Source organism: Typopeltis vanoorti, chromosome 8 (assembly GCF_054136105.1).
Source record: "Typopeltis vanoorti isolate ZY-2024b chromosome 8, IOZ_Tvanoo_1.0, whole genome shotgun sequence".
Lineage (NCBI taxonomy): Eukaryota > Metazoa > Arthropoda > Arachnida > Uropygi > Thelyphonidae > Typopeltis > Typopeltis vanoorti.
Genome location: NC_143556.1, coordinates 90,122,119 through 90,148,412, shown reverse-complemented (window position 1 = coordinate 90,148,412; position 26,294 = coordinate 90,122,119). Strand labels below are relative to the sequence as shown.

The window sequence follows — 26,294 nt, the reverse complement described above, 5'->3', positions numbered from 1 at the left end:
GAAAGCCACTTTACTACACCGTAGCAAATATAAATATGAAAGATTGTTCCTGGAATCAGCCTCAGTTCTAGAAAAACTTCCTAAATCTCAACAAATTTGGGTGTATGAGACTGCCCCAAATTTGGGAAGCTTGCATCCTAAGAACATCAGCCCAACAGCCAAGACGACCCAATTTATCCCTCTTGGGGACAACTTTAGGACTCTAGGACCAACTCCAGTTGCCTTCTTCAGCCTCATTTGCTCGTTGTTAGTGCCTGCGTATACATATCATAGTTTTATGTTCCCAGAAGATGGTGTTACACCTGATATCTTGAGAATATAATATTCTCAGTTATCATGGTGTAACATGAAAAATAAATAACATAAATAAAAACTCCTGCATAACATAAATAAGAACTCCTGCATAAAAGGAATAATTTAATGAATAAAATATTCTTGCATCCAGTATAAATTGAGTAAAATGTAAAGGTCTATTGTTTAGTAAAAATAGCAAAAGAAAAGAATGTATTAACATGTATTTTGACTAAAATTTGTATTAAATAAGTGGCTATCTAAGAATTAATGTTGTAATGCGATTAAGAATGAAAGAGTTAAGTACATAAGTAGAAAAGAATGAGTCATGAAATACGCTATGTGAGAGGCTACAGATTAAGCATTAAGTAGAATTCTGAGAACGGTATTTGAAAGGGGTTAAGATAGAGGCTAACAAGAGAAATAACGGAATATCGCTTAGGGCCTATACCCGGATAGAAACTTGGTTACGAGTTGCCGATCAAAATGACGTATGGCGGCAAAATGCTACCCAATTGGTAGACAAACGGAAAACAAGTAGGAGGCGGGAAAAGGAAGTAAGAAAGGGCGCCGTTAGGGAAGCAGCTATAAAAGGGTTGGTAACCCCCGCCCCCTCGGGGGAGAAAAGGTAGGCTCTTTTGGTTTTTGGAGAAGACGTTTGGTTAGTCAAGGAGGCTTGAGGCCTTATTGCCTTCTGCGAGAGGAGAAGAAACGTTTGGATAGTCACGGTGGATTTAGTTTGGTTTTCTAGTGGATTTCACGGTGTTCCTGAGTGGAGAGATATGGCTTATATCCTCATGCCACAACAAGGAATCAAAGGTGAGCGGGAAAGCTATTCCCGTAATCCTATGTAGAAAGCGAAATATACCATGGAGTCATAGGAAGCTGTGAAAATATCGATGTCCTCGTTTCGGAAAGTACAGCCGACGGCGCAGACGTTTATATAGCCCTGAATTGCAAGAAGTTATGCAAGCAAGTTCGTTCAGTAGAAGGTAAAGGCCCGTAAGTGAAGCTAAAGAAAGGTATTGTGAATTTTGTCTTATGTTAACTAGAAGTTGTTTGTGATAGGTACCTTTGTCATAATACGGAACTGTTAAGGTGATTAGGGAGAAATTATAATAGGACTTTAGAATTTGATAGAGAGTGTTAAAAGTAAGCTAGCTAGTGTTGATGGTTAGTGAATAATTAATTGTCCTAAGAATTGTGAGTGCCTACTATATTGTAAAAAGGAAAGTTAATGACATAGTTGTGTGTTAATGAAGTAAATGGTTTTGTTAATATTGAGTTTGATTAGTGTGAATTGAGTAATAAAGTAGCCTGAGGAATTTGAATGCCTAGTGTGATGTGTAGAGAATCAGAATTGTCATAAGTATGTGCTAGAGTAGTTAATGATTTTGTTAGTGTACTAGAAGTTGAATAACCTAATAGTGTGTGGTAATCTAATTTGTCCATGTTAAGTGAATTCATGATTTGTATGAAATTTTGTGGCGGCATGATCGTAGTAACTTTTGTTGAATCATAGCCCAACTACTTGTATTAAGCTAATTTTAGTGTGTAAGTAATTTAGTTCAGTATTTTGATATGTACCATGTTTAGAGAAATAATAAACCTTTTGTTTAATGATAAAAAAGTTGTCTGATATTGCTCCAATGCACCGCTTAGAAACATTCGAGCCTAATCACACGGGGAATTATTGTTAAGAAACGGGAAGTCTAATGAATTGAGTTAAGTGTCACGACTGCAATAGTTACACTTTCAGATATTTGAGTTCCTTTTCTCTGTTTATGTATAAAATATCTTAAACTAAATATCCCAAAGGGGGCAGTTAAAATACAAATACTAGGGATACTACGGGGAACAATAACTCAGATATTAGTAGAAATTTTGGTGATGTCTTGAAAGTAGAAGTTAGAAGAATATAGACGAATGCAATTTGTAAGACAAACAAAATCGTAAGATAGGGACATAACAATGGCAATGTAACATTGCCGATATATTGGAAAGTAATGATTAATTTTTTTATTTAATGTTTTAGTATAGGTTGTAATTTCCTGGAAAATTTACTTGGAACATTGGAAATAAGGGAGATGAAATTGTTTCACTGATTAAGCTTATTCACCCAAAAAAATGTTGGAATAAGTGAAGCATAGTTGGTTGAGGATATCCTGATAAGAATTGAAAGGATAAACATGATTATCATGAGGATAGAATGGATAATAAAGAGGAGGGAGGAAAGTACTATTGTGATAGCAGCAGAATTATGTCTGCACAGTGTCAAGATACAAGGGGAAATAGTTACAGTGGTTTTGAGGCAGTATGGTGTGAGGCGGAGGTTTGGCAGGAAGAATTATTTAGTTGGATGTTGCTGTAAGCCAGGGAATGTAGAGTAACAATGAAGAAACATATAGACAGATGTGAGTTAGTGAAGAAGGGAAGAATGATCAATCTGAGTGATTTGAATTATGGTCACATAGGTAGGAATAGAGAGATGGCTTCTCAGAATAATGAAAATTAATTTCTCGAGTTCTTCAGAAACCATGATCTTAGGTAGTATGTAAAGGAGGGCACACAAGGATCAAGAGTCTTAGGACTGATCATTTCATTAGACGGTGTGATTATGAATGAGGTGTTATAATCTTCCTGCAATTGGTGAGAATGATCACAAGAGGATCACCTGGGTGGTATGGAACTAGCATTTTAGTTCCACATAAATCACCTGGGTGATTACAAAAATCTTAGACAACTTAGAGGCATGGAATGAGAGAGAGTGTGTTACATGGAAAGGAAATAACTGTTTGGCCACTAAGAGAGGTTTAACAGCATCATTGTATGAATGTATTTCAAAGGTCAAATGGATGAATGAAAGGATGAAGCATGAACTCTGGAAAAAGAAGGAACTTCAGGAATTACACAATATAAATTATGGTAATAATCAGTTGCATGAAGAGTTTTTATAAAGAGCAGGCCAAGAAGGTGACTCAGTTAAGATTGCAAAAAGTGCAATATGAGCTGAAATCATCCACGAAAAATTCTAGACAGTTCTTGCAATATGTGGTAAGTAGAAGATAGATTGATTATGGTATGATGATGCTATTGGATGAAAATGGTAGATTGTTAACTACTGCAAAAGACAGTTGAAATATTTAGTGAACAACTCATCAGATTATTTCATCCTAATCATTGTGACATCATGAGAATCTCAAGTGGGAGAGGAAATTAGAGTGGGTGGACTGCTGGCAAGCAAGAAAATAGTATGTGAGGAATTAGGTAAACTTGATATTAAGGCATTAGGAGATTTTGACATCAACACAAGTATTGGAGGAATGTTCCAGACAGTTAGTAGCCTTGGCATACCTGTTTAGTTAATTTTATTTCGTATCCAAACATAAGTAGTACAGTAGTAAGTAAGTGGTACAACATGATTTACACCAAATTAGGATACATTGCAATGAGATCAGCTTAGATTTGGTAGGTGAATTATACAGGGAAATAATAATTAAATATGAAAAAATGAAACTATACATAACTTATATACAATAGATATGGTCATATGTTGCTCCATTATCTTGCACAATCAACTGCTCTTTCTGTGCAGGATATAAGGTCCTCTTTTGTGCAAGGTGATGGAAGAAAGGGACAAGCAAGAAGGTGTTCTATGGACTGGATTGTCCCACACTCACAATTGTCTGGGCCAGTAAGGTAGCCCCCATTTGATAAGGTTTTGTTTGCAGTGTCCTGTCGTTCGCAGTCTGTTGAGGCTTTTCCAAGTATTCCAGTCCAAGTGGGCACCACGTGGAAGATGTTTGGCTATTGGAATACCAGTATTATTTTCAGGATATAGTGCAAGCTATTGTTGAAGTCTTGTCTCTGAGAGTTTTTCAGGTGGTTCAACAGTTGCCAGGAAGCTATGTTAGGATCTTAGTCTTTGGGGCACTGTGGTCTGGCCGAATAGTAGGTGGCGTTCATCATTCATTTGTCTGCTTTCAGCAGCTGAGAATGCAGATCTTCGAATTGAAGAGGGTGCAATACCAGCCAAAGTATACAGGTCTTCTAGTGGTGTTGGTTTCAGGCATCCTGTAATTGAGCAGCAGCTTTCGTTCAATCTTGGATCAAGTTTTTCAGCATGGCAGGATCTGGACCATACTGTGCAGGCGTATTCAGCAGAAGAATAGCAAAGGGCCAAGGGTCTGCACCCCCATTTGGAGGAGATAAGCTTTCGTAATATATTGTTTCTTGCATTCACTTTTGCCTTTGTTTTTTTTATGTGGGTTTTGTATGAGAGGGTGCAATTGAGAGTCACACCGAGGTAGATTGGATTCTAGGAATGTTCTTTTTTAGAGCCATCCCAAGAAATCTGTAGCTTCCTGTTGGCTTCCTTATTGTTAAGGTGAAAAAGGCCAGTCTGGGTTTTCAAGGGGTTTGGTTTTAGTTGATTGCCGGTATAGTATGTGGTTAGGCTATTTAAGGCAAGTGCTAGAGTAGTTTCAATGGACTTGAAAGTTTTTGATTGAGCATATGGCAAGGTCATCAGCATAGATAAAATATCTAGTTCCTGGAAAGATGGGGAGATCATTGACGTAAATGTTGAAAAGTAATGGTGATAACACACTTCCCTGGGGAGGCCATTTTTTTGGAAGTGCCAGTAGCTCTTCCACAAAAAGCATCTGTTTTCCAAGAGTGATTGGATCAGGAGGACAAGGCGATAGTCTCTAGTTATTCTGTATATTTTATTTCTGAGTGTGAGATGGTTTATGGTATCTCATGCTGCAGTTTGGTCTACAAAGACTGCTCCTGTGGCTAGTTTTTGCTCATAACCAATTTCTATATAGTGAGTGAGGTTGAGAATTTGTGATGTGCAGGATAATCATAATTTAAAATTCTGAATATTTTTATGCATTGTTTATGTTAGAACATTTATTAGTTTTGGTTTCATAACATGCATTGTTGGCACTTGCAATGTGCCCGTTATTGAAATGGTTTTGTCAAAATGATATGTAAAGAAGTTAAAAAATTGATGTATTTGCTGGATTTGAATAGTTGTGTTATTTTAAACAATTTTATTGTTTAAAGTAACAACTATTTTAAAATATTAACAAGTTTAAAATATTAAGTTTTATGTTTTATGAAGACATACTCTTGTTGCTAACGGAGACAACGTGTTAGCCATTATACCTAGCTTCTTGATTACCAGTTTCATGGAGTGCACATGCTTGCCAAGACGTTTGATGTGTGATTGACAGCTGACAAGAACAGCATTCGGTATCAGAGTAACAGGTGTAAACAAGAGTGTTCAGAGAGAAAATTAGAACACAAGCCAGCAGATATTTAGATTCGGAAGAATTTGTGTTTTTTATGTGACAGTTGAAGGAAAATCAATAGTATATTCCGAAAAAGGAATCGTGAAACTATGAAGATTCAAAGTGGAATAAGTATTGATAAATAAAAGAAAATATTGCTATAGATGTTTTAAAAGGAATATTCAAGTAAATGCTAATTGGAAGATTTATAGTAGATTCCGAAAAGGGAATCGTAGAACTGCAAGTTTTTTTAAAGTGGAAGAGTTAAAACTGTCAATAAGCATTATTGAATAAAAGAAGAAATTGCTATTGACATTCTAAAGGAATGTTCGTGGAAACGCTAATTGGGAAGTCTCATCTGTCTTAAGGATGCCGGATCTAACTATTATTTCTACTAAAAAGAGACAGAATTGAGTTAGGAAGAATTAATGTGTGCTACATGAGTGATGAGAAAGGATCCTGTGAAAATGAAGAATAAAATCATATATCTTTGGAAAAGGGCCTTGACAGAGAGAGAAACTGGCTATGAACATTTTGTCATTGTGAAAACAAAGTGTTTGTCTAGTCTTAAGTCTAAGTTTATTTTTAAAAAGGCCTTGGATCCAATTAATTCTGTAGTTAGTTATAGTTTTGTAGTTAGTTTTTATAGTCTTGAGTCCGTAATTTTTTGGATTCTGAAAGAAATAGTAAAAAAGAGGTCATTGCACCAATCGGAGTGAACCCTTGTGCAATATAATAAGGAACACTCGGAAATAAAAATAATAATTGTTAGAAACAGAGATAAAATAATCTCTTCTATTTTAATTAACAGTATTATATGCTGCAGTTAGGTCTACAAAGACTGCTCCAGTGGCTAGTTTTTGCTCATAACCATTTTCAATATATTGAATGAGGTTGAGAATTTGTGATGTGCAGGATTTGCCTGGTCTAAAGCCAGCCTGCTTAGCAATAAGTTCGATTGGAGGTTGTAGCCTATTCAAAATTAATCGTTCATAGAGTTTGAAGAGTTTGCTGAGTAGTGATATAGGTCTGTAATTTTTTGCTTCTTTTGGAGTTTTCCCTGGTTTCAGAAAGGCCACCACGTTGGCATGCCTCCAGATAGTTGGTATCCTTAGGGTTCTGAGGCAAATGCTGTATAGGTTTAATAACCACGCTTTAGTCCTGTTTCCAAAATGTATAATCTGTTCATTACAGACATCATCAAGGCCTGCAGATTTTCTAGGTTTTAATAGGTTTAAGGTAGCGTTGAGTTCAGTGATGGTGAAATCTGAGTTAATCATATTTTATTCCTCACTTGGGGTTCTAAGTATCTTCTTTTTTGTGTGCTTTTTAGGGAATTTTCCATTCAGCAGCAGCAGCTGGTGAGCAATTTGATTAGCTGTTACCTGCGGATGCTCATATGGCTTAGTGAAATCCTTCCTAATTCTATTGATAAAGTTCCATGCCTTTCTGCTACTATGGGGTGTGCAGCAGCTAGGTTCTCGTTCCTGCACCCTGTTAGTACCCATTAGGGGAAGCTAAAGCTGCTATCAACCTAATCCAAGTGATTGAACTAAAATGCTCCCAAATTTCTGCCCTAAAGGACCTGGGGCCAGGCCTAAAAATAATATTTAATATTGAGGGTTTCTCCAGTGTCAAGCAAGATCTCATTGCAAATATTTGCAGAGATAATGACTGCGATATGCTCTGCCTGCAAGAAACTTAGAGGAGAAGGTGCTGCAAGACCTTACATCCATAGAATGAAAGTCATCAAAGAAATAAATACGATAAATATGATAGTGCAATATATATAAAAGAGAACTTGATCCCATCATCCATTGACTCAACGAACAACAGAAACATTGAGATTATTACAATCGCATTTAAAAATTTCTCAATCACCTCAGTCTATAAACCATCAGAAGAAGCTTTTTCCTTCCCTGACATCCTCCTCAATAATAATGCATACATGATTAATGTTGTTTAGTTAATAATAACAGTCTTGTAACTGCACAAATTCCTAATAAGTGAAAAGAGAGTAAAAAGTTCAACTTTATAAAGGTAGTGATAAGGCTGAAGCTACAAATTATAGGTGTGTGCGTGAAGTTGTACAGGGTGTCCCAAAATTCACGCAAGAAGTAATTTTGATAGAAAACACAGGTTTTTAATTAAAAATTGTAATTTCTTATTGATTCATAAAGTATACAGTATAGGGTCATGCATGGAATAGCATATCGGGTAAATGGTCTCCATGGCTTTGCTGGCACATACGCACTCTTTTGTCAAAATTTTCCATGACCATTTTGCATAAATGTGGCTGAATTTCGTTGATACAGCGCTCAATTTCCTCCTTCAAGGTGGGTGGTCGTGGGCTTGTTGGCATAAACCTTAGACTTCAAAAAACCCCAAAGAAAAAAAGTCCAACGCCGTTAAGTCACATGATCTGGACAGCCAATTCTGATCACCAAAACGGGAAATTACACGACCAGGAAATGACTCATGCAGTAATTGAATTGTTTCTCGGGCTGTATGGCATGTGGCACCGTCTTGTTGAAACCACATGTCGTCCACATCCATATCTTGCAATTTAGGCACAAAAAACTGGATTATCATGTCGCAATAGCGACATGATAATCCAGTTTTTTGTGCCTAACTGAGCACCATTAACCGTTATTGCCTTACCAGCCGCATTATCGAAGAAGAATGGACCGATTATGCTTCCAGCCCAAAATCTGCACCAAACAGTGACACGTTGTGGATGCATTTGTTTCTCAACAATCACTCGTGGATTTTCTGAACCCCAAATGTGACAATTTTGTCGATTAACGAAGCCATCAAGATGAAAATGAGCCTCATCGCTGAAGATGATTTTGTTCGAAAAATAAGCATCCACTTGATGTTGTTCCATAATCCATTCAATGAACTCTCTTCGCTGTGTGTGGTCATTTTTAATAACCCTGAACTGTCAGCTGTCACGCTGTCTTTTTTTTCTCGTTGGCAACACTATACTGCACAAATGGCGCTAAATTTAAATCTTGCATGAATTTTGGGACACCCTGTAGTTAAGGAACTGACAAGTTTCATAACCACAAAACTAGGATACAGGAAGTGCCTTAACTGAGAGCTAGGATACAGAAGTCTGTTGCTAACAGCAGTATTCTCTATTATGATCAACATGGGTTTGTTAGAAAAAGATCATGTTTTACTTATGTACTACAACCAGATGATGAATGCATTGAACAAGGGTGATATATACAGTATCTCCCTTGTCCAAGGGAGATACAGATTCAGTAGTATTCTTAGATTTTGCCAAAGATTTTGATAGATTTTCACACAACACATTGGTAACTAAATTGGAACAGTTGGAATTAGATTAGTGAGTTGGATAGGTGATTCATTGTCAGATAGATATCAGCATGTTGCAGATTGGGGTATGATATGATATAAGAAAGTCACTTATGGTGAGTGCAGAGGTCTTAGTTTGGGCCATTATTGTGTAACATGTATGAGGGTGTCTGAAAAGTTCCTGGCCTCGATCATAGATGGCAACACTATCAGAAGATTTTTTTTTTCTTTCTAAGTTGGTACATCTGTCATAAGCATCCATGTGAAATTGCAAGTCATTCTGTCAAGTAGTTTGTTTTATACAGCTGTCTGAAGCAAAAGTGTTGCCTGTACCCTTGAAATGGATAAAATTGAGTATCATGTGGTTATAAAATCTTTGTAAAAGAAGGTTTAACACCAAAACAAATTCATTTGAAGTTCATAAAAGTTTATGGGCACTCTTCTCCTTCGTTTTTGACAATTAAGAAATGGTCTGCCGAGTTTAAACGTGGCCATACGAGCCTTGAAGGTGATCCACGTGAAGGCGTCCAAAAAGTGTAACAACACCAGAAATCATTGATCAAGTGCACGATATGGTATTGGGTGATCGGCGAGTCTAAGTGCGTGAAATTGCTGAGACTATAGGCATTTTAAGAGAATGTGTAGGATATATTTTGCATGAAGAATTGCAAATGAAAAAGCTTGTGCAAGATGTGCACCACGTGCTCACAGCAGGTCAAAAACACACTAGCATGAAAATCTCTGAACAGTGCTTGGAGCATTTTAGCAAGAATAAAACTGGTTTTGTGCATTTATTTATTACTATGGATGAGACTTGGATTCATCATGACACACCAGAATCCAAACAGCAGTCAGAACAGTGGACAGAGGCCGGTTGTTCAGCACGGAAGAAGACAAAGTCGGTTCCATTAGCAGGAAAGGTCATGGCGTTGGTGTTTTGGGATGCTAAAGGCATTTTATTTATTAATTATCTTGAAAAGGGTAAAACAATAACCAGTAAATATTATTCCAATCTTTTAATCAGACTAGATGAAAAAAATTGTGAGAAAAGACCTGGTTTACAGAAAAAAAAAATCATCTTTCATCAGGACAATGCACCTGCCCACAAAGGTGTTTTGGCAATGGAAAAATTAAAGGATATGACTATGAATTGTTGGATTATCCACCCTATTCCCCAGATTTGACTCCCTCTGACTTCTGTCTCTTCCCAAAACTAAAACTCTTCCTCACTGGTCAGCGTTTTTCTTTGAATCAAGAGGTAATTGCAGCTCTAGAGGGGATATTTTGCAGATCTTACTGAGAACCACTACAGGGATGGGATAATGTGCTGGAGCATCACTGGAATAACTGTATTAGTCTTAAGGGAGATTATGTTGAAAAATAAAAATAATTTTGAAATAATAAATTTGTTTTTTCATTGTTAGGCCAAGAACTTTTCAGACCACCCTCATATGTTAATGATATTATGACAGATATGATTGGAGATATGCAACTGTTTCCATATGATGCAAAATTGGGTGGAACAATGAGATGTCAAGCAGATTTAAATAGATTGTGTGAGTGTAACTGCCAGTTTATTGTTGCAATGTATGGTTTTGAGATTTTGTAGGTGAGAATAGGAAGCAAATTATACATTTGGTGGGCAAATTTTAAGGAGATAAGAGATCTAGGAGTGGTGGTGGATAGGGAACTATTTTTAGAGTTCACATTGTGCAAGTTTGTAAAGTCGTCTCATTAGATTATAACAAAGATGCAGAGAATCTTAACATACAGAATTAACATATTTGCTTTCATTATGCACTGTATATGGTTTTGATCTGCCTTCATGTGGATTATTGTTATAGATTTAGTCACATGTTTTCATGGGAATAAAGATTTATTAGAAAATATTTATAGAAAATTGACCAAGGGTATCTGGTCTAGAATGTGGGTTATGAGGAGACAAATTGAGGGAATGCAATTTGCAAATTCTCGTGAATCGGAAAAGGACAAGGGATATAATTGAAGGCATAAGTAGCTGGTAAAGGGGTTGTTACTGGGTTAATGTGGAAGAAATTTTTTTATAGAATGGGAGGATAGAAAAAGAGGTCATCCCCTGAAAGTTGTATTAAGAGATTTGGATCAAGAATCAAGGGAATGAAGAGCTGGTTTATTGCATGTAGAGTACAGTAGTTGGTGAGTGAAATGCATTTCCTGAGAGTGTGGTGAATATGGACACATTGAATGAGTGTAATGCATGGTTTGGTAAGATTTTTGATTTTTGTGTGACTGTGCATGTATCTCCCACAATGATTCTTGACTTCATGGAGATATGGTAATAATAATGATAATATTGATAATTGTTAAGCTAGGATCCAGTTCCATGTGTGCTCTTGACAAATATCTGACCACACCCATAATTCTTTGTTCAGCTTTCCCCTAACATGGAGATAAGACATTGCCGTTGCCTGTTGGTCCATGGGTATTTCATTTCCCTCATATTTGAGAAGTCTTCCCTTATCCCCACCCAGAGATGCATCCGCTAACAGTTGTATGCTCTCCAGAGAGAGAAGTAGATATAATTAAAAAAAAAAAAAAAAAAAAAAAAAATCAAATTATGGATGTAGTCACATGTATGCCTTCCTGCATAATGACAGTACTAATTAAGAATAGGAGATTGGGTAAATCTCTTTCAATTTTATTATTATTATATGACACCTCAAGGGATTCCAAAGACTCATCGAGGGAGGACACCTGCTCTACATCTCTCTGTCTCCACCATTCAATCCACCAACTGCAACTACACCAACAATATCTACCACCCATCATCACCACTAGTATTTGCACAGACAATTACAAACATCCATGTCCACGGCAGGATTCGAACCTGCAGCCTTTTGGCTGGAGAGCGGATACACAAACCACTCGGCCAACCAGGCCAGCATTTTGGAGGTGTTTCACATGAAGATCAAAATATGCAGTCTTTAAGTTGGTGGAATAAATATAATAAATAAGATATATAAATGAAATAAATATATAACTAAAATTTTTCAGTTTAAAGATACATTGGGTAGTAATTAATCTCATAAGAAATGCTTCTGTACTGCATACTGTATTGGAGGATTTAACTAAAGTGTTCAGATTTTGTTGGTTTGAGAGTAGATTATTTTGCCTGAACTTTGGATATTTTGCTAAATTAACTCATTGTCTGACTCATACAGTGCCTCAAGTGCCATTAGAGTTATATGAGTTCTTTTTATTTAGTAGGCATCACTTATTAACCTTTTTAAACCACTTTATTTTTTTTTTTAGGAAGAGCATGTTACACAACTAAGAATAACAGTTGCTACTTTAGAATCTCATGCTGAGTAAGTGATAATCTTCCCCATTTTTCTTGATTTAATTAATGATTACTTTTAATTGTAAAAGTGAATCAGCAATTGATTGTTTAACTGATTTCAATTAAGCAAATTTAAATTTTCCAAAAATATGTAGTGCAAATTTTAGGTGATAAAGAAGAGATTTGATGAAAACATCTAACTTTTATAGAACCAATGCTGAAGAAATTTTCGAATACATGACTGGGGGTTTGGGGGGGGGGGTACAAGAGATCATTACACTGGAAGTTTTGTATGAATCTGATTAGCAAGAACATGAGATCTAAATTATTTGCATGGAGAGTGGTGAACTGTACAAAATTGCCAGTAGCGATTGAAATACTTTGTTGGTGAGTAAGTTTAAAGAGAGAGATAAGTTGATAGTAGGACTATAGGTAATTGATGGTAGGATGGTAGGACTATGTTTGAAGAGCTCCGAAAGATAAGTTATTTAGTTCTAAAAAAAAATAGCATTATCAGTTTAATAATTGTGCCAGAATTATAGTATATTGTGGAGTTAATCTGTTTAGCATAAAAAGTTTGTTTTAAGTAGTGTTAAATTAGTATTTGGATAAGATACAATAAATACGTAGCGAAGCACATGGCACCAATGAGAAGAAAAACAGTGGCGTCCAAATAATCTGCATGTTTGTTTAAAAAATTTAGCCAAAGAGAGTAATGTCTGCGGGATGTATGCTTTTCCAAGAGCGGCTGGAGTCCGGTTCGATAATGATAGTGCCGTGAAGAAAGCGAGGATTTGAAGTGTGTCTCAGGTTACGAGATTGATGTAGTAGTTGAAAGTCAAAATGTGATAGAAAATAGTGATATGATAGGAATTTGCGATGTGGTGCCAGATAGTATTGAGAGTGGTGTTGAGAGTGAAAGTAAAAGTGCAGAGAGAGAATGGTTTGACTGATAAAAAAAAATGAAGAGTTAATTGCAATGAGGGAGATTGCACTGTTGCGCAGAGCGATACATAGGGCGAAGTGGCAGCTGGAGCGATTACCAAATTGTTTACCGAGTACATCAGTTAATGGAAAGAAGCAAATGTGTGATAAGGAAAATGGAGCGAGTGTTGTATGGTGATTCAATGGTAAGAGATGTAATAGATGAGAGTTTGACAAAATCGTACTTACTGGGTGTGAAAATTAAGGATGTAAGTAAAGCTATTAGAGCGCAAAATCAGAGGGTGAAATAACTGATAGTAGTAGCAGAAACGAATGATTTAAAAGGTGAAAAATTTGCTATGAGAGAGGACTTGAAGGAATTATTAGAGGTAGCAAAAGAAAACAGTGGGAGAGTTTAAGATTGTGAGTCTATTGTCACGGTATGACAGAGACGAGTTGAGAAGGAGGTTCCTAATTGCAAATGACTCTATGCACAGGTTATGCAGTAGGAGTGGTGTGGAGTTTGTGGACGTCTGGAGTGAGTTTGATGGTCGAAAGGACTTATACAAGATGGATGGTTTGCATCTGAACGGATTTGTTGTGCAGAGACTAGAAAAAGTGTTGCTGAATGAATTGAAACTGGATGTGCAGAATCAGGGAAACTAGAACTATTGGGGGGGGGGGGGGGGTATATGCAGACATTAGTGAGGTAGTTGAGTGTAAGAATGTGTATAATATGCCCGAGCTAGTACAAAGGACAACAAATCAAAATGGGATAATTAGTATTAGGCATCAAGATAGGGGTGGGACTAACAGGCTTCTGCACTTCATGTATACTAATGCCAGGAGTAGTAGGAACAAGAAGGAAGAATTTTTGGCTTTGGTTGGCTCTTTCAGGCCACAGATTATTGGCATTAGCGAAACATGGCTGACAGAAGATGATATAGCTAGTGGGATTGAATGTGAGGGGGGTATAGTGTGTTCAGGAGGGACAGGGAGAATAAAATGGGGGAGGAGTGTTATTGATGATGGCCAATGAACTGCAGCCAAGGAGAATAGAAGTTGAACTGTAGGATAGAAAAAAGTGCACATTTGAGGCTATTTGGTGTGAGATTGAGACTAGCAGAACAAAATATGCAGTTGGGTGCTGCTATAGACCAGGTGATGGAATAGATGGTGGAGATAGTCTGCATAAGCAAATAGACACAGTGAGTGGAAGGAGGGTAATTATTATGGAGGATTTTAACTATGGTAACATTGATTGGAAGAAGGAGAGGAGACATGGGAGGAAGGAATTAGATTTTATGCACTTATCAAGGGATAACTACCTGAAATACTAGTGGTTTGAAAGTGCTTGACCTAGTAATTGCATCTGAGAATTTGACTGTATTGAATATGACCACATTGCCATCAATTGGTTAGAGTGATATCATAAGATCTTGACCTGGGAGGTGGCTAAATGCGTGGAATTTTCAATTAAGACAGGGTGCATGGTATTTACCGGGCTGATAAGTTTAACAAGCTTAGGAGATTGCTTAGTTCAGTGCCATGGCATGTAAAACTGCAAGGGCTGGAGGTTGATAGTGCATGGGAAGCGGTAAAGGAGCATTTGAAGGCAGTAATGGCTGATACCTACAGTCCGGATAGTAAATCAAGTAGGTGTTAAATGGATGAATAATAATACTAAGCTTGAGCTGCAAAAAAAAGAAACAACTGTGGAGGGAATTTAAGGAGAAAGTTGACTTGCAGGCACATGAACAGTATAAAGCACAGGCCAGAAGGGTAATGAGAGTGGTAAGAAAAGCAAAATCATATTATTAAAGGAAATTAGCCACGCAAGCTAAGGAGAATCCCAAACAGTTTTTTTCGATATGCTGCAAGTAAAAGAAAAAATGTATACGGCAGAATGATTTTAAGGAATGCCGATGGTAGGGAGGTAACTGAATCAGTTGATATAGTGGAATTACTGAGCGAGCACTTTGCAACAGTATATCATCTTGCAGCTAGGGTCTTACATGAAGTGGCTAAAGAATTGTCAGTGCCCTTGACCCTTTTGTTTAATTTGAGTGTCGGGTCTGGGTTAGTCCTGAGGGAGTGGAAAGAGAGAAAAATAGTTCCACTGCATAAAGGAGGTTCCAAGACTGCTGTTGCAAATTACCAACCAATCAGCATTTCAGGAGTCGTTGTCAAGGTTTTGGAGAAAGTAGTGAAGAGAAAAATACAGGAATGTATAGATGAAAATGGAATACTGTATGAGTGACAGCATGGTTTTGTGAAGGGTAGATCATGCCTCAGTAACTTGCTCACGTTTTATAACACAGTGACAGCTGAACAGGATAAAGGTAATGGGTTTACAGTGATACTGCTGGACCTTGCTAAGGCCTTTGACAGGATACCACATGGAATTCTAATCAGTAAACTGCAGCATATGGAAATGGATATTGGTGAGATGGATAGGAGGGTGGTTGATGGAGAGATATCAGAGAGTAGTTTATTCAGGAGTAGAGTCCAAAAGATGGCCTGTGAATAGTGGTGTGCTGCAGAATTCTGTTCTTGGACCACTACTATTTAATTTGTTCATTAACAATGTAGGAAAGGATCTGAGAGGAACTGTTCATTTGTTTGCTGATGATGCAAAGTTGGGTAGAGCAATAGTGAATGCGCAGGATGATTTGGATAGATTGGAGGACTGGGCTAAGGAAAATGGATGTCAATTTAATGCGGCAAAGTGTAAAAGATTAGCATCAGTATACCACATTAGTAGAACTGTACTCCAGGAGATTGACAAAGCTGGGGATTTGGGAGTGTTGATGGATAGGGAATTGAAGTTTAGGGGACACATTGCAAAAGTGGCTAAATCAGCTCATCAAATCACTTTTCTTCTGAAAAATACTTTAACAAGCAGAGACAAACAAGTTATTGTTCCTCTGTATCGAGCCTTGATAAGATCCCATCTAGACTACTGTGCCCAGATCTGGGCGCTAGGGTTTCTTATGGATGGGGATGAAGTGGAGAGGATCCAGAGGCGAGTAATCAAGATGATAACAGGTCTATGGAATGAACCTTATGAGAATAGGTTGAAGATTTGTCGGTTGCAGAAATTGGTTGATAGGTGGAAAAGGGGGTGATATGATTTAGACATTCAAATTACTGAAGGGTTTTTATAAGTTTAATTCATAGGATATTTTTCAGAACAGGACTGGTGGTGGGAGGATTAGGGGCAATCCATGGAAACTTGGCAAGAGTGTGGTTAGCAAGGGTGTTAGAACTAGGTTTTTTACTTGGAGAGTGGTGAATTAGTGGAATAAGCTGCCAGAGTCTGTTGCGGGTGCCATAACTGTGAATGAGTTCAAGGCAAAGTATGATAGATACTGTGTGGATGTTGAATAGTTGTTCTTGACATGATGTTTAGGGCCTCTCTTGATGAGTTTAAGGACTCCTTGGAGTTGCCCGTAATAATAAGAGGTATGTTAATAATTGGCGTTTCCCTTATCCGCCTTGGTGATTACTTTTTTTGAAAAACAACAAAAAAATAGTAATCACCAAGGCGGATAAGGGAAACGCCACTGTGGTGCTCAATCAAAAAGACTACAAAGGTAAGCTAACTGCTTTAGTACTAGACCATACGACTTACCTCCTCATTGAATATAATCCGACCAGCTCTCAGATTAGAACTCTCCACAGACTCCTTAAGAAGGTCACTTCTTGGCCTGTGGAAGTTACCAAGAAACTAAAACCTTATAACTCTAGACTCTCCCGATTATATAGACTCCCAAAAATACATAAACAAAATGTGCATTGCGTCCCATAGGGGATGGCATTGATTCCCCCACATATAAATTAGCCAAACATTTAGCCAAAATGCTCACACACTACACTGGCAACGCACAACCACACACAAAAAACTCAGCCCACTTTAAAGCCAGTATAGAAAACCTCACACTCCAACAGACTGACATAATGGTCAGTTTTGACGTCTCCTCACTATTCACTAATGTCCCACTCAAAGAAACTCTAGAGCTCATCCAAGCCAAGTTTCCTCCTGATATCTCAGCCCTATTTCAGTTCACAATGAACTCAGGCTATTTCGTTTGGCAAGGAAAGTTCTACAAACAGATAGAGGGGACAGCCATGGGTTCACTGCTTTCCCCACCCTTGGCCAATTTCTTTATGGAGACATTTGAAGAGAAAGCCTTAAACTCCGCCCCACAAAAACCCATTATTTGGCTTTGTTATGTGGATGATGTGTTTGCTATTTGGCCACATGACTCAGACACACTCCATTCCTTCCTAACACACTTAAACAACCAACACCCCAGAGTCCAGTTCACCTTAGAAAAAGAGGAAAACAACACCCTCCCCTTCCTAGACACTTTAATCACCTGCCAGCTTGATGGATCTTTGGTTTTCTCTGTTCATAGAAAACCCACCCATACTGGCAGATACATTCACCAGCAGTCCCACCATCCCCCCTCACAACAATATGGGGTGATAAAAACACTATATAACAGGGCAAAATTAATCTGCTCAGATGACAAGGCCCTAACTACTGAACTAAACCACATCCTCAACACTTTCTTAACCAATGGCTATAACCCCAAAAAAATCCAAAAAATACTAAAACGAGTAAACCACAAACCCCCTCCCCCCCTCCACAATAAAGATTACACCAAGTCTATCACCATCCCCTACATCCAGGGCACCTCTGAGAAAATAACCAATATCCTCAAAAAATATGACCTTACTTCCTGTTACAGACCATATAAAAAGTTGGCATCCCTTATCCGCTCTACCAAAGACCAACCACTTCCCCTAGACCTACCTGATGTATAACAGGTCCCTTGCAGATGCAAATTGTCCTACTTTGGCCAAACAGGCAGAACAACAAATATCAGGATTTCAGAACACCAAGACTACATCCGGTTTCACCAGTACAGCCACTCTGGGCTGGCAGACCATGCCTTAGATACCCACCATAAAATTCGTTGGAAAAAAACAAAAATTCATCGCAGCAAGTTTAAATACGAAAGATTATTCAAAGAGTCTTCAGCAGCTCTAAAAAACGTTCCTAACCTCAACAAATTTGGGTGCATGAAACTACCCCAAATTTGGGAGACTTACATTATGAGAACTTCAGCCCAACTGCCAAGACTACCAAATTAGCCTGCAAGAGGGCACCATTAGGACTTTAGGAACAATATTAGTTTTTTGCTTTCTTCCTCGTTTGCTTTGTGTTAGTGCCTGCGTGCACATACCATATTTTTATGTCCCTGAAGATGGCAATGTGACGTTGCCGAAATATAGAAGTTATTCATTAAAGTTACCTTTAATTAATATACTTTATATGCGTTGTTAATTCCGTAAACTAATTACCAGTAATGTCTGACCAACGTATAAGCCTTGCTACTAGAACCACGGTTTAGTTATTGCAGTTGTGAATATACTTCACACATATACTTCGTTTGCTTACACTTAGATAAAGGATTAAACGAGAATATAATTTCTCGCCAAATGCAATTTATAGCCAAGTGAAAAAACTTTCTGCAACTATCTCTGATCCAGATTATTTTAATAATAAGGTGATACGCATTTTTATTACTTGTATATGAGAAATATATGACTTCTGCGTCAATTCAACGTAGGTATTTCTTCTTGGTCTGTATCCCACTGATGAGTTGAGTAGTGATCCTTTAGGGTAACTTGGTAAGACTTAGAGTGATCTTGTAGGTCACTCAGTTTTTGGAGAGATACACCTCCCTTCACCCTGCATTTTAACAGTACCTCAATAAAGGTCAATAAAGTGGGAAGGGCCAATAACCAGTCTGGTTATTGACCCTTCCCATAATGCATAGCATTATACATATCTGAAAGGAAGTGTGCCTCACACTATGGGATACAAAGACAGTTGATGCAAAATCATTAGCTTCTATATATAAGTAGCCTAACTGTAAATACCTCTTCATGTACACAATTAATTGCTTACACCTGAGCAAAGAAGTAAACAAGTATATAAGCTCTTGGCGAGTTTAATTTAATTTATAACCAAGTAAAAAATATTTTTGCAATTGTTCAGATTTGTTTTGTTTGTTTGGAATTAAACTGTAAGGGGAGGGGGGGAGTATGGCTCATGTTTCAATTGATTTGCCACCAACCTGAGAATAGTTAAGTTATATTAATTACTGATAATTCCAATAGAGCATAGCACCTTTCCTCTCTGTCATGATGAAATTGCTTCCTGAAAGTGGATATCCGTGTGGTTGCCAAGTAACTATTTTATAATTCAGTGTTAAATGCATAAAATCCGACTATTATTTTTCAGGACTATAGTAGTGCTTCAAGAAAATTTGAAAATTTGTTTTAGAATTTCTGAAATTTTTCATTTACATGGTAGCTACTTTGGAAAATAATTGTTCATATAAGTGAAACAAAATGAATTACTACTTTTCTTATCTTTATCAAGTAGTGACATGTTCTAACAGACCATGACTGAGTTTCACATGAATTTTAATCTAATAGCTTTATTTGTACATATTATATTATAATAATATTACATACCATTTTTATTCTTTTGTATTGCTTTTATTCGTTTTTATTGAAAAACTTGTCCGGTTAGACTAGTGGCTATGCGCTTTGCAACCATATGCCTGGGGAAGGAGTGTCCTGGGTTCGATTCCCATTGCCGATGAGAGGAGCTTAAGGATCTTCCTCAGCCATAGCCAACTTAGCTGGTCTTGGGCATGGACAGCAGGGTCCCCCCCCCCCAGTTTATCTGGGGTTATTCATCCCGCAAGCAGGCAATCTGGACCTGTGAAAACAGTTATCTACAGCCATAAATACTTAACCCTCCGTGAGGGGCTCAACTCGCCCCAGTAGGAATGGGAGAGAAAAGGGAGTAAACTCCATATGAATAAATAAATAAATTGAAAAACTTCAATGAAATGATTTTTATTGAAAAGTCAGCAGTGAAAATAGTGAATTTAAAACAGAATGGACAAATGACTTTTATTTCATACTATTTAATAATAAGTTACCCAAAAAAAGAAAGAGCCATATGGCGTCATTTTGGCAATGTAAAATTACATAAGAAAAGTGGATATTAAAGATCCAACATTATTTCAAAGCCAAATGTTGTAGAAACTCATGAAATTTCATAATATTTAACCCGAGAGCTTATGAGAATACAGTCCTCAGCACTGGAGTTACCTTAGCTTGCACTACTTAAAAGAACAGTCTCAAGCACCCACATGTTTGCATTGTATTGGTGTATTTTTTGAAGGTTTCACTGGCTTGACAGCTGTTTTGAACTGGTTGGCTCTCTTCATAGACCATGCAGAAACCCTTGGAGAGCAAAAACTCATTCAATGCTAAAGGAAATAAAATGTCAGAGAAATGTTTGTAGTCAGAGAATTTCATGCCGAATATAGTAAACTATAAAGTATCGGCGACCACTAGCTTGAGCTAATGCAAGTGACCCTAGTACATAGTACAATACCGGAGAACTCGCAGCAAAGTCGGTAAAGTTCTGATCGCTATTCTTAGATATTTTCCATAATGTAAAAACACATTTCCTAGGAAATGTATGCTGTTATTACATTATGGTGGGAGGTCACTACCCAGACCGGTTTCAGCCTTTTTTGAGGCTTCATCAGTGAGTAGCTAGACCAAATTAATACCAAAGTGGATATAGCAAAAACAACTTATATACTCTACTATACGAGTTTCCAAACAGGTGCAACCATTAAGTTACTTAAATATAAAGAGCTAATAAGCTTCATTTCGGCGATATAAACATTATTTAAATTAAGGGGATATTAAATCCCACATTGTTTTAAAACCACATACATTTCCTAGGAAATGTGTTTTTACATTATGGAAAATACCTAAGAATAGCGATCAGAACTTTATCGACTTTGCTGCGAGTTCTCCGGTATTGTACTACGTACTAGGGTCACTTGCATTAGCTCACGCTAGTGGTCGCCAATACTTTATAGTTTACTATATTCGGCATGAAACTCTCTGATTCCAATCTTTGAGTTTCTTATTCGGTTTTAAAACAATGTGGGATTTATATCCCCATAATTTAAATAATGTTTATATCGCCGAAATGAAGCCTATTGGCTCTTTATATTTAAGTAATTTAATGGTTGCACCTGTTTGGAAACTCGTATAGCAGAGTATATAAGTTCTTTTCGCTATACACTTTGGTATCTATTTGGTCTAGCTACTCACTGATGAAGCCTCAAAAAAGGCTGAAACCGGTCTGGGTAGTTACCTCCCACCATAATGTAATAACAGCATACATTTCCTAGGAAATGTGTTTTTACATTATGGAAAATAATGGCGATCAGAACTTTACCGACTTTGCTGCGAGTTCTCCGGTATTGTGCTACATACTAGGGTCACTTGCATTAGCTCACGCTAGTGGTCGCCGATACTTTATAGTTTACTATATTCGGCATGAAACTCTCTGATTCCAATCTTTGAGTTTCTTATTCGGTTTTAAAACAATGTGGGATTTAATATCCCCATAATTTAAATAATGTTTATATCGCCGAAATGAAGCCTATTGGCTCTTTATATTTAAGTAATTTAATGGTTGCACCTGTTTGGAAACTCGTATAGCAGAGTATATAAGTTCTTTTCGCTATACACTTTGGTATCTATTTGGTCTAGCTACTCGCTGATGAAGCCTCAAAAAAGGCTGAAACCGGTCTGGGTATTGACCTCCCACCATAATGTAATAACAGCATACATTTCCTAGGAAATGTGTTTTTACATTATGGAAAATACCTAAGAATAGCGATCAGAACTTTACCGACTTTGCTGCGAGTTCTCCGGTATTGTGCTACATACTAGGGTCACTTGCATTAGCTCACGCTAGTGGTCGCCGATACTTTATAGTTTACTATATTCGGCATGAAACACTCTGATTCCAATAAATTTAGTTTAATCCTTTATCCAAGTGTGAGCAAACAAAGTTTGCACCTGAAAGTATCTTCAGGACTGTGTTAAGGTGGTACAACACCAGGGCAACTCGTTGCAAAGGTGGAGCAATATACCAACACTCCTATCTCAGTATCTCCTATAATGCAAAACACATCTCCTTGCGGATGCATAATGCATAACATTAGACATATCTGCAAGGAGATGTGTTTTGCATTATAGGAGATACTGAGATAGGCGTGTTGGTAGCTTGCTCCACCTTTGCAACGAGTTGCCCTGGTGTTGTACTCCCTTACTCCAGTCCTGAAGATATTTTCAGGCGCAAACTTTGTTTGCTCACAATTGGATAAAGGATTAAACTAAATTTATTATACTCTAACCAAGTGAAAAATAAACTTTCATCACTCTGATTCCAATCTTTGAGTTTCTTATTCGGTTTTAAAACAATGTGGGATTTCATATCCCCTTAATTTAAATAATGTTTATATCGCCGAAATGAAGCTTATTAGCTCTTTATATTTAAGTATCATATATAGAAGCTCATGACATCACAGCACTTGTCTTGGTATCCCATGATGTCATTTATGTACAAATTAAATAATAGTATCGAAGCATACACCTCTAGTCACCCGCTTTGTACTGGATTGTGCTCCTCCTTATTCTACTTTTTATATGTCCAACAGCAGCTCTTGTATCCATATTACCTGGATAGTTGGTGAAAGTTTTTCCAATTGGGTATACTATAAATTAAAGATGCGAAGAATCCTTAATTAACCCAAAAATTGCCTTGGGTTAATTAACCTCAGTTTGCTTGGTATCCCATAATGCAAAGCACATATCCCTTCGGAGATGTATAATGCTGTACATTATGGGAGGCGTCACTACCCATACTAATTTCAACCTTTATTGAGTTCTCATCAGTTGGAGCCAGACCCAGAGGTGACACCAAGGTTGCATTACTTCAACTTTGGTTGAAGGGCATTACGGGCAACTCCAAGGAGTACTTAGACTCATTGAGGGAGGCCCTAAACATCATGTCGAGAACTATTCAGCATTTCTGCAGTATCTATCATGCTTTGCTTTGAACTCATTCACAGTCATGCCACCCACAACTGACTTTGGCAACCTATTCCACTCATTCACCACTCTCCAAGAAAGAAAACCTAGTTCTAACACCCTTGCTAACCACACGCTTACCTAACCTCATCTTATATGGATGACTCCTAGTTCTCCCACCACCACACCTGATGCCACATTAAACTGATATCGATTCTCCTTTGCCCAGTCTGCCAATCTATCCAAATCATCTATCAAAATTTTGACATCAGGTGTGTTAACTATTGCTCTACCTTACTTCGCATCATCGGCAAACAACTGATCATTTCCTCTCATATCCTTTCCTATATCGTTAATGAACAAATTAAAAAGCAGTGGTCCTAGAACAGAAACCTGTGGCATGCCACTAGTCACAGTCATTCTTTTGACTCTACTGCTGAATAAACTACTCTTTGAATCTCTCCATTAACCACCCTCTTATTCATTTCACCAACCCTATATCCATCCCTATGTGCTTTAGTTTACCGATTAGAATTCCATGTGATATCCTGTCAAAGGCTTTTGTAGAGTCCAGCAGTATCACTTTACAGTGATACTGCTGGACTCTACATGATCTACCCTTCACAAAACCATGCTATGCCCCCATTCAATATCCCATTTCCATCTATCATTCCTGTATTTTGCTCTTGACCAACTTCTCCAACACTTTGACAATGACTTCTGATATGCTGATCGGGCAGTAATTTGCTACATCAGTCTTAGAGCCTCCTTTATGCAATAGAACTATTTTTCCACTCTTATCACCCCCCTCAGAACTAACCCGGAGCTGAGGGCTCAGATTAAACAATATGGTCAAGGGCACTGACAATTCCTTTGATGCTTCATGTAAAACTCAAGCTGGTATACTATCCAGTCAGCTGTATTCATGTTAAGGTTCTGTAATATGCTATTCACCTCCATTTCGTTTACCTCAGTTCCCAAAAGCTTATGATACAACCTAGAGATATGGCATATTAAAAGACCTCTATAGTAACCTAGGTCTCAAATGACACCTCCCTATATTTATTAAAAACTTTCTGTCCAGGCGAACTTTCCAAGTCAGAGTGGGAAGTATGCTATCTCGACCATATCTTCAAGAACAAGGTGTTCCCCAAGGCTCTATCTTAAGTGTAACCCTTTTTGCTATTAAAATCAAGTCAATCATTGAACAGCTTCCTCCCACTGTAGACAATGCGCTATATGTTGATGACTTCACAATTTACTGTTACTCATGTAACATGAGGGTGATTGAAAGACAACTTCAGCAAGCAATTGATCATGTTTCTCTGTGGGCTCTTAATAATGGGTTTAGGTTTTCAACAGAAAAAAGTGTCTGTGTACACTTCTTCCAAAATGCACTCATCACCCAGATCCTGAACTAAGAATGGGATCTACTGTTATTCCTGTAACTACAGAAACCAAGTTCTTGGGACTCATTTTTGACAGAAAACTCGCATTTGTAGCACACATTCGTCAACTAAGAGAAAAGTGCAAAAGAACTTTGAACCTCCTTTGCACTCTATCCTCTGCTGGGTGGGGTGCTGATCGAGCTTCATTGCTCCATCTTTATCGTGCACTTATACGTTCAAAGCTGGATGATGGGTCCCAAGTCTGTGGTTCGGCAAGACAGAGTAACCTACGATGGTTGGATTCCATCCATCATCAGGGTATATACGGATAGCTACTGGTGCCTTTCGCACACACACTCCAAGTCTCTATGTAGAAGCAAATGAACCGGCTCTATCACTTCGAAAAAGTTGTCTCTTAATTACGCCCTAAAAATAAAATCTCTCCCAGATCATCCTACATCTTCTCTCTGCAGTGGGAAGCTCTATATCACACACATCAAACTGCTATACATCCTTTTGGTATGCGTATTAAAGAAACTATGCAAGCTGTTAGTATAAATGTTGACAACATTAGCTAAACTAAACATAACAGCATTCCTCCATGGCAGGTTTGCATACCATCCTGCACCCTCTCACTTTGTCAGCTACAGAAATCTTATATCCTATCATCCATCTATCTGCAATTGTTTAATGCACACAGAGCAGCACATGTTGATTTCTTACTCATCTGTACTGATGGTTTAAGAACTTACACCTCTGTTGGCTGTGCTGCTGTGTTTCCTGACATTATTATCTCAAATAAGATCCCACTTGACTGCAGTAATTATACAGCAGAGTTACATGCCATTCAGCTTGCACTTGTGCATATAAAAGAAAACTGCTACCAAAAGTGTATGATTTATACAGACTCATTGAGCTCTTTACATATGTATAATCCTCATCCAGTACTTTATGAAATGCTACACCTGCTTCACAAAATGAAAATCCTTAATTTCAATGTTCAGGTCTGCTGGATTCCCAGCCACATCAGAATCAAAGGAAATGAGGCTGCAGATGCAGCTGCTAAATCAGCCCATACCTTCTCCACATACTATTTGACAGTTCCATATACAGACTACAGACAACTTATATGATCAAAGCTAATTGCTCAGTGGGAGTTAACATGGCAAGAAACATCAACAAACAAATTATATAACATTAAACCTGAAATTAAACACTGGCATTCTAGTCAATGTACAAAGAGAAGGGAGGAGGTTGTCCGTGCTAGGCTCTGCATAGGTCACAGTCACCTTACGCATTCTCATTTACTGAGAGCTGATGACCCTCCCATATGTGAAAAATGCAACACACATCTCACTATTCATCATATTCTGGTAGATTGTCAAAAACTTACACAAGAGAGGAATGAAATTTTCACCTATCTAACCAAGCCAGTACACTCAGGGAAATGCTAGCAGACTCAGGCAAATTGCATGATGTTTTTAATTTTTTAGAAAGAATTAATTTGTACAAACACGTGACCATAAATTTGTTTATATGTAAATACCATAATGCTAAACTTAAATTTTATGCATCAATAATTCCTTTCTGACTCTTTAAGTATTCGTATAATAATGTTTGTTGTAATCTTACTAGATGTAGACACTGCTTTCCTTGACTTGTTTTGTGTATACATATGTAACCTATAGTTATTTATGTACTGCTGAAACCTCTGCAGTAATTTTGTTTATATGTAGATATTGCATCACTTAA

The 26,294-nt window shown here is 37.6% G+C and overlaps 1 protein-coding gene across 7 annotated transcripts in view; it reads left to right on the top strand.

Moving 5' to 3' along the window:
- LOC150104186 (uncharacterized) overlaps window positions 1-26,294 on the top strand; it is a 712,768-nt gene that overhangs the window by 431,867 nt on the left and 254,607 nt on the right. For all 7 annotated transcript variants that reach the window (XM_090396809.1, XM_090396815.1, XM_090396810.1 and 4 more), the window contains one exon: window positions 12,204-12,259. In XM_090396809.1, the coding sequence (XP_090252935.1) occupies window positions 12,204-12,259 (56 nt within the window). The remainder of the gene's footprint in view (window positions 1-12,203; window positions 12,260-26,294) is intronic.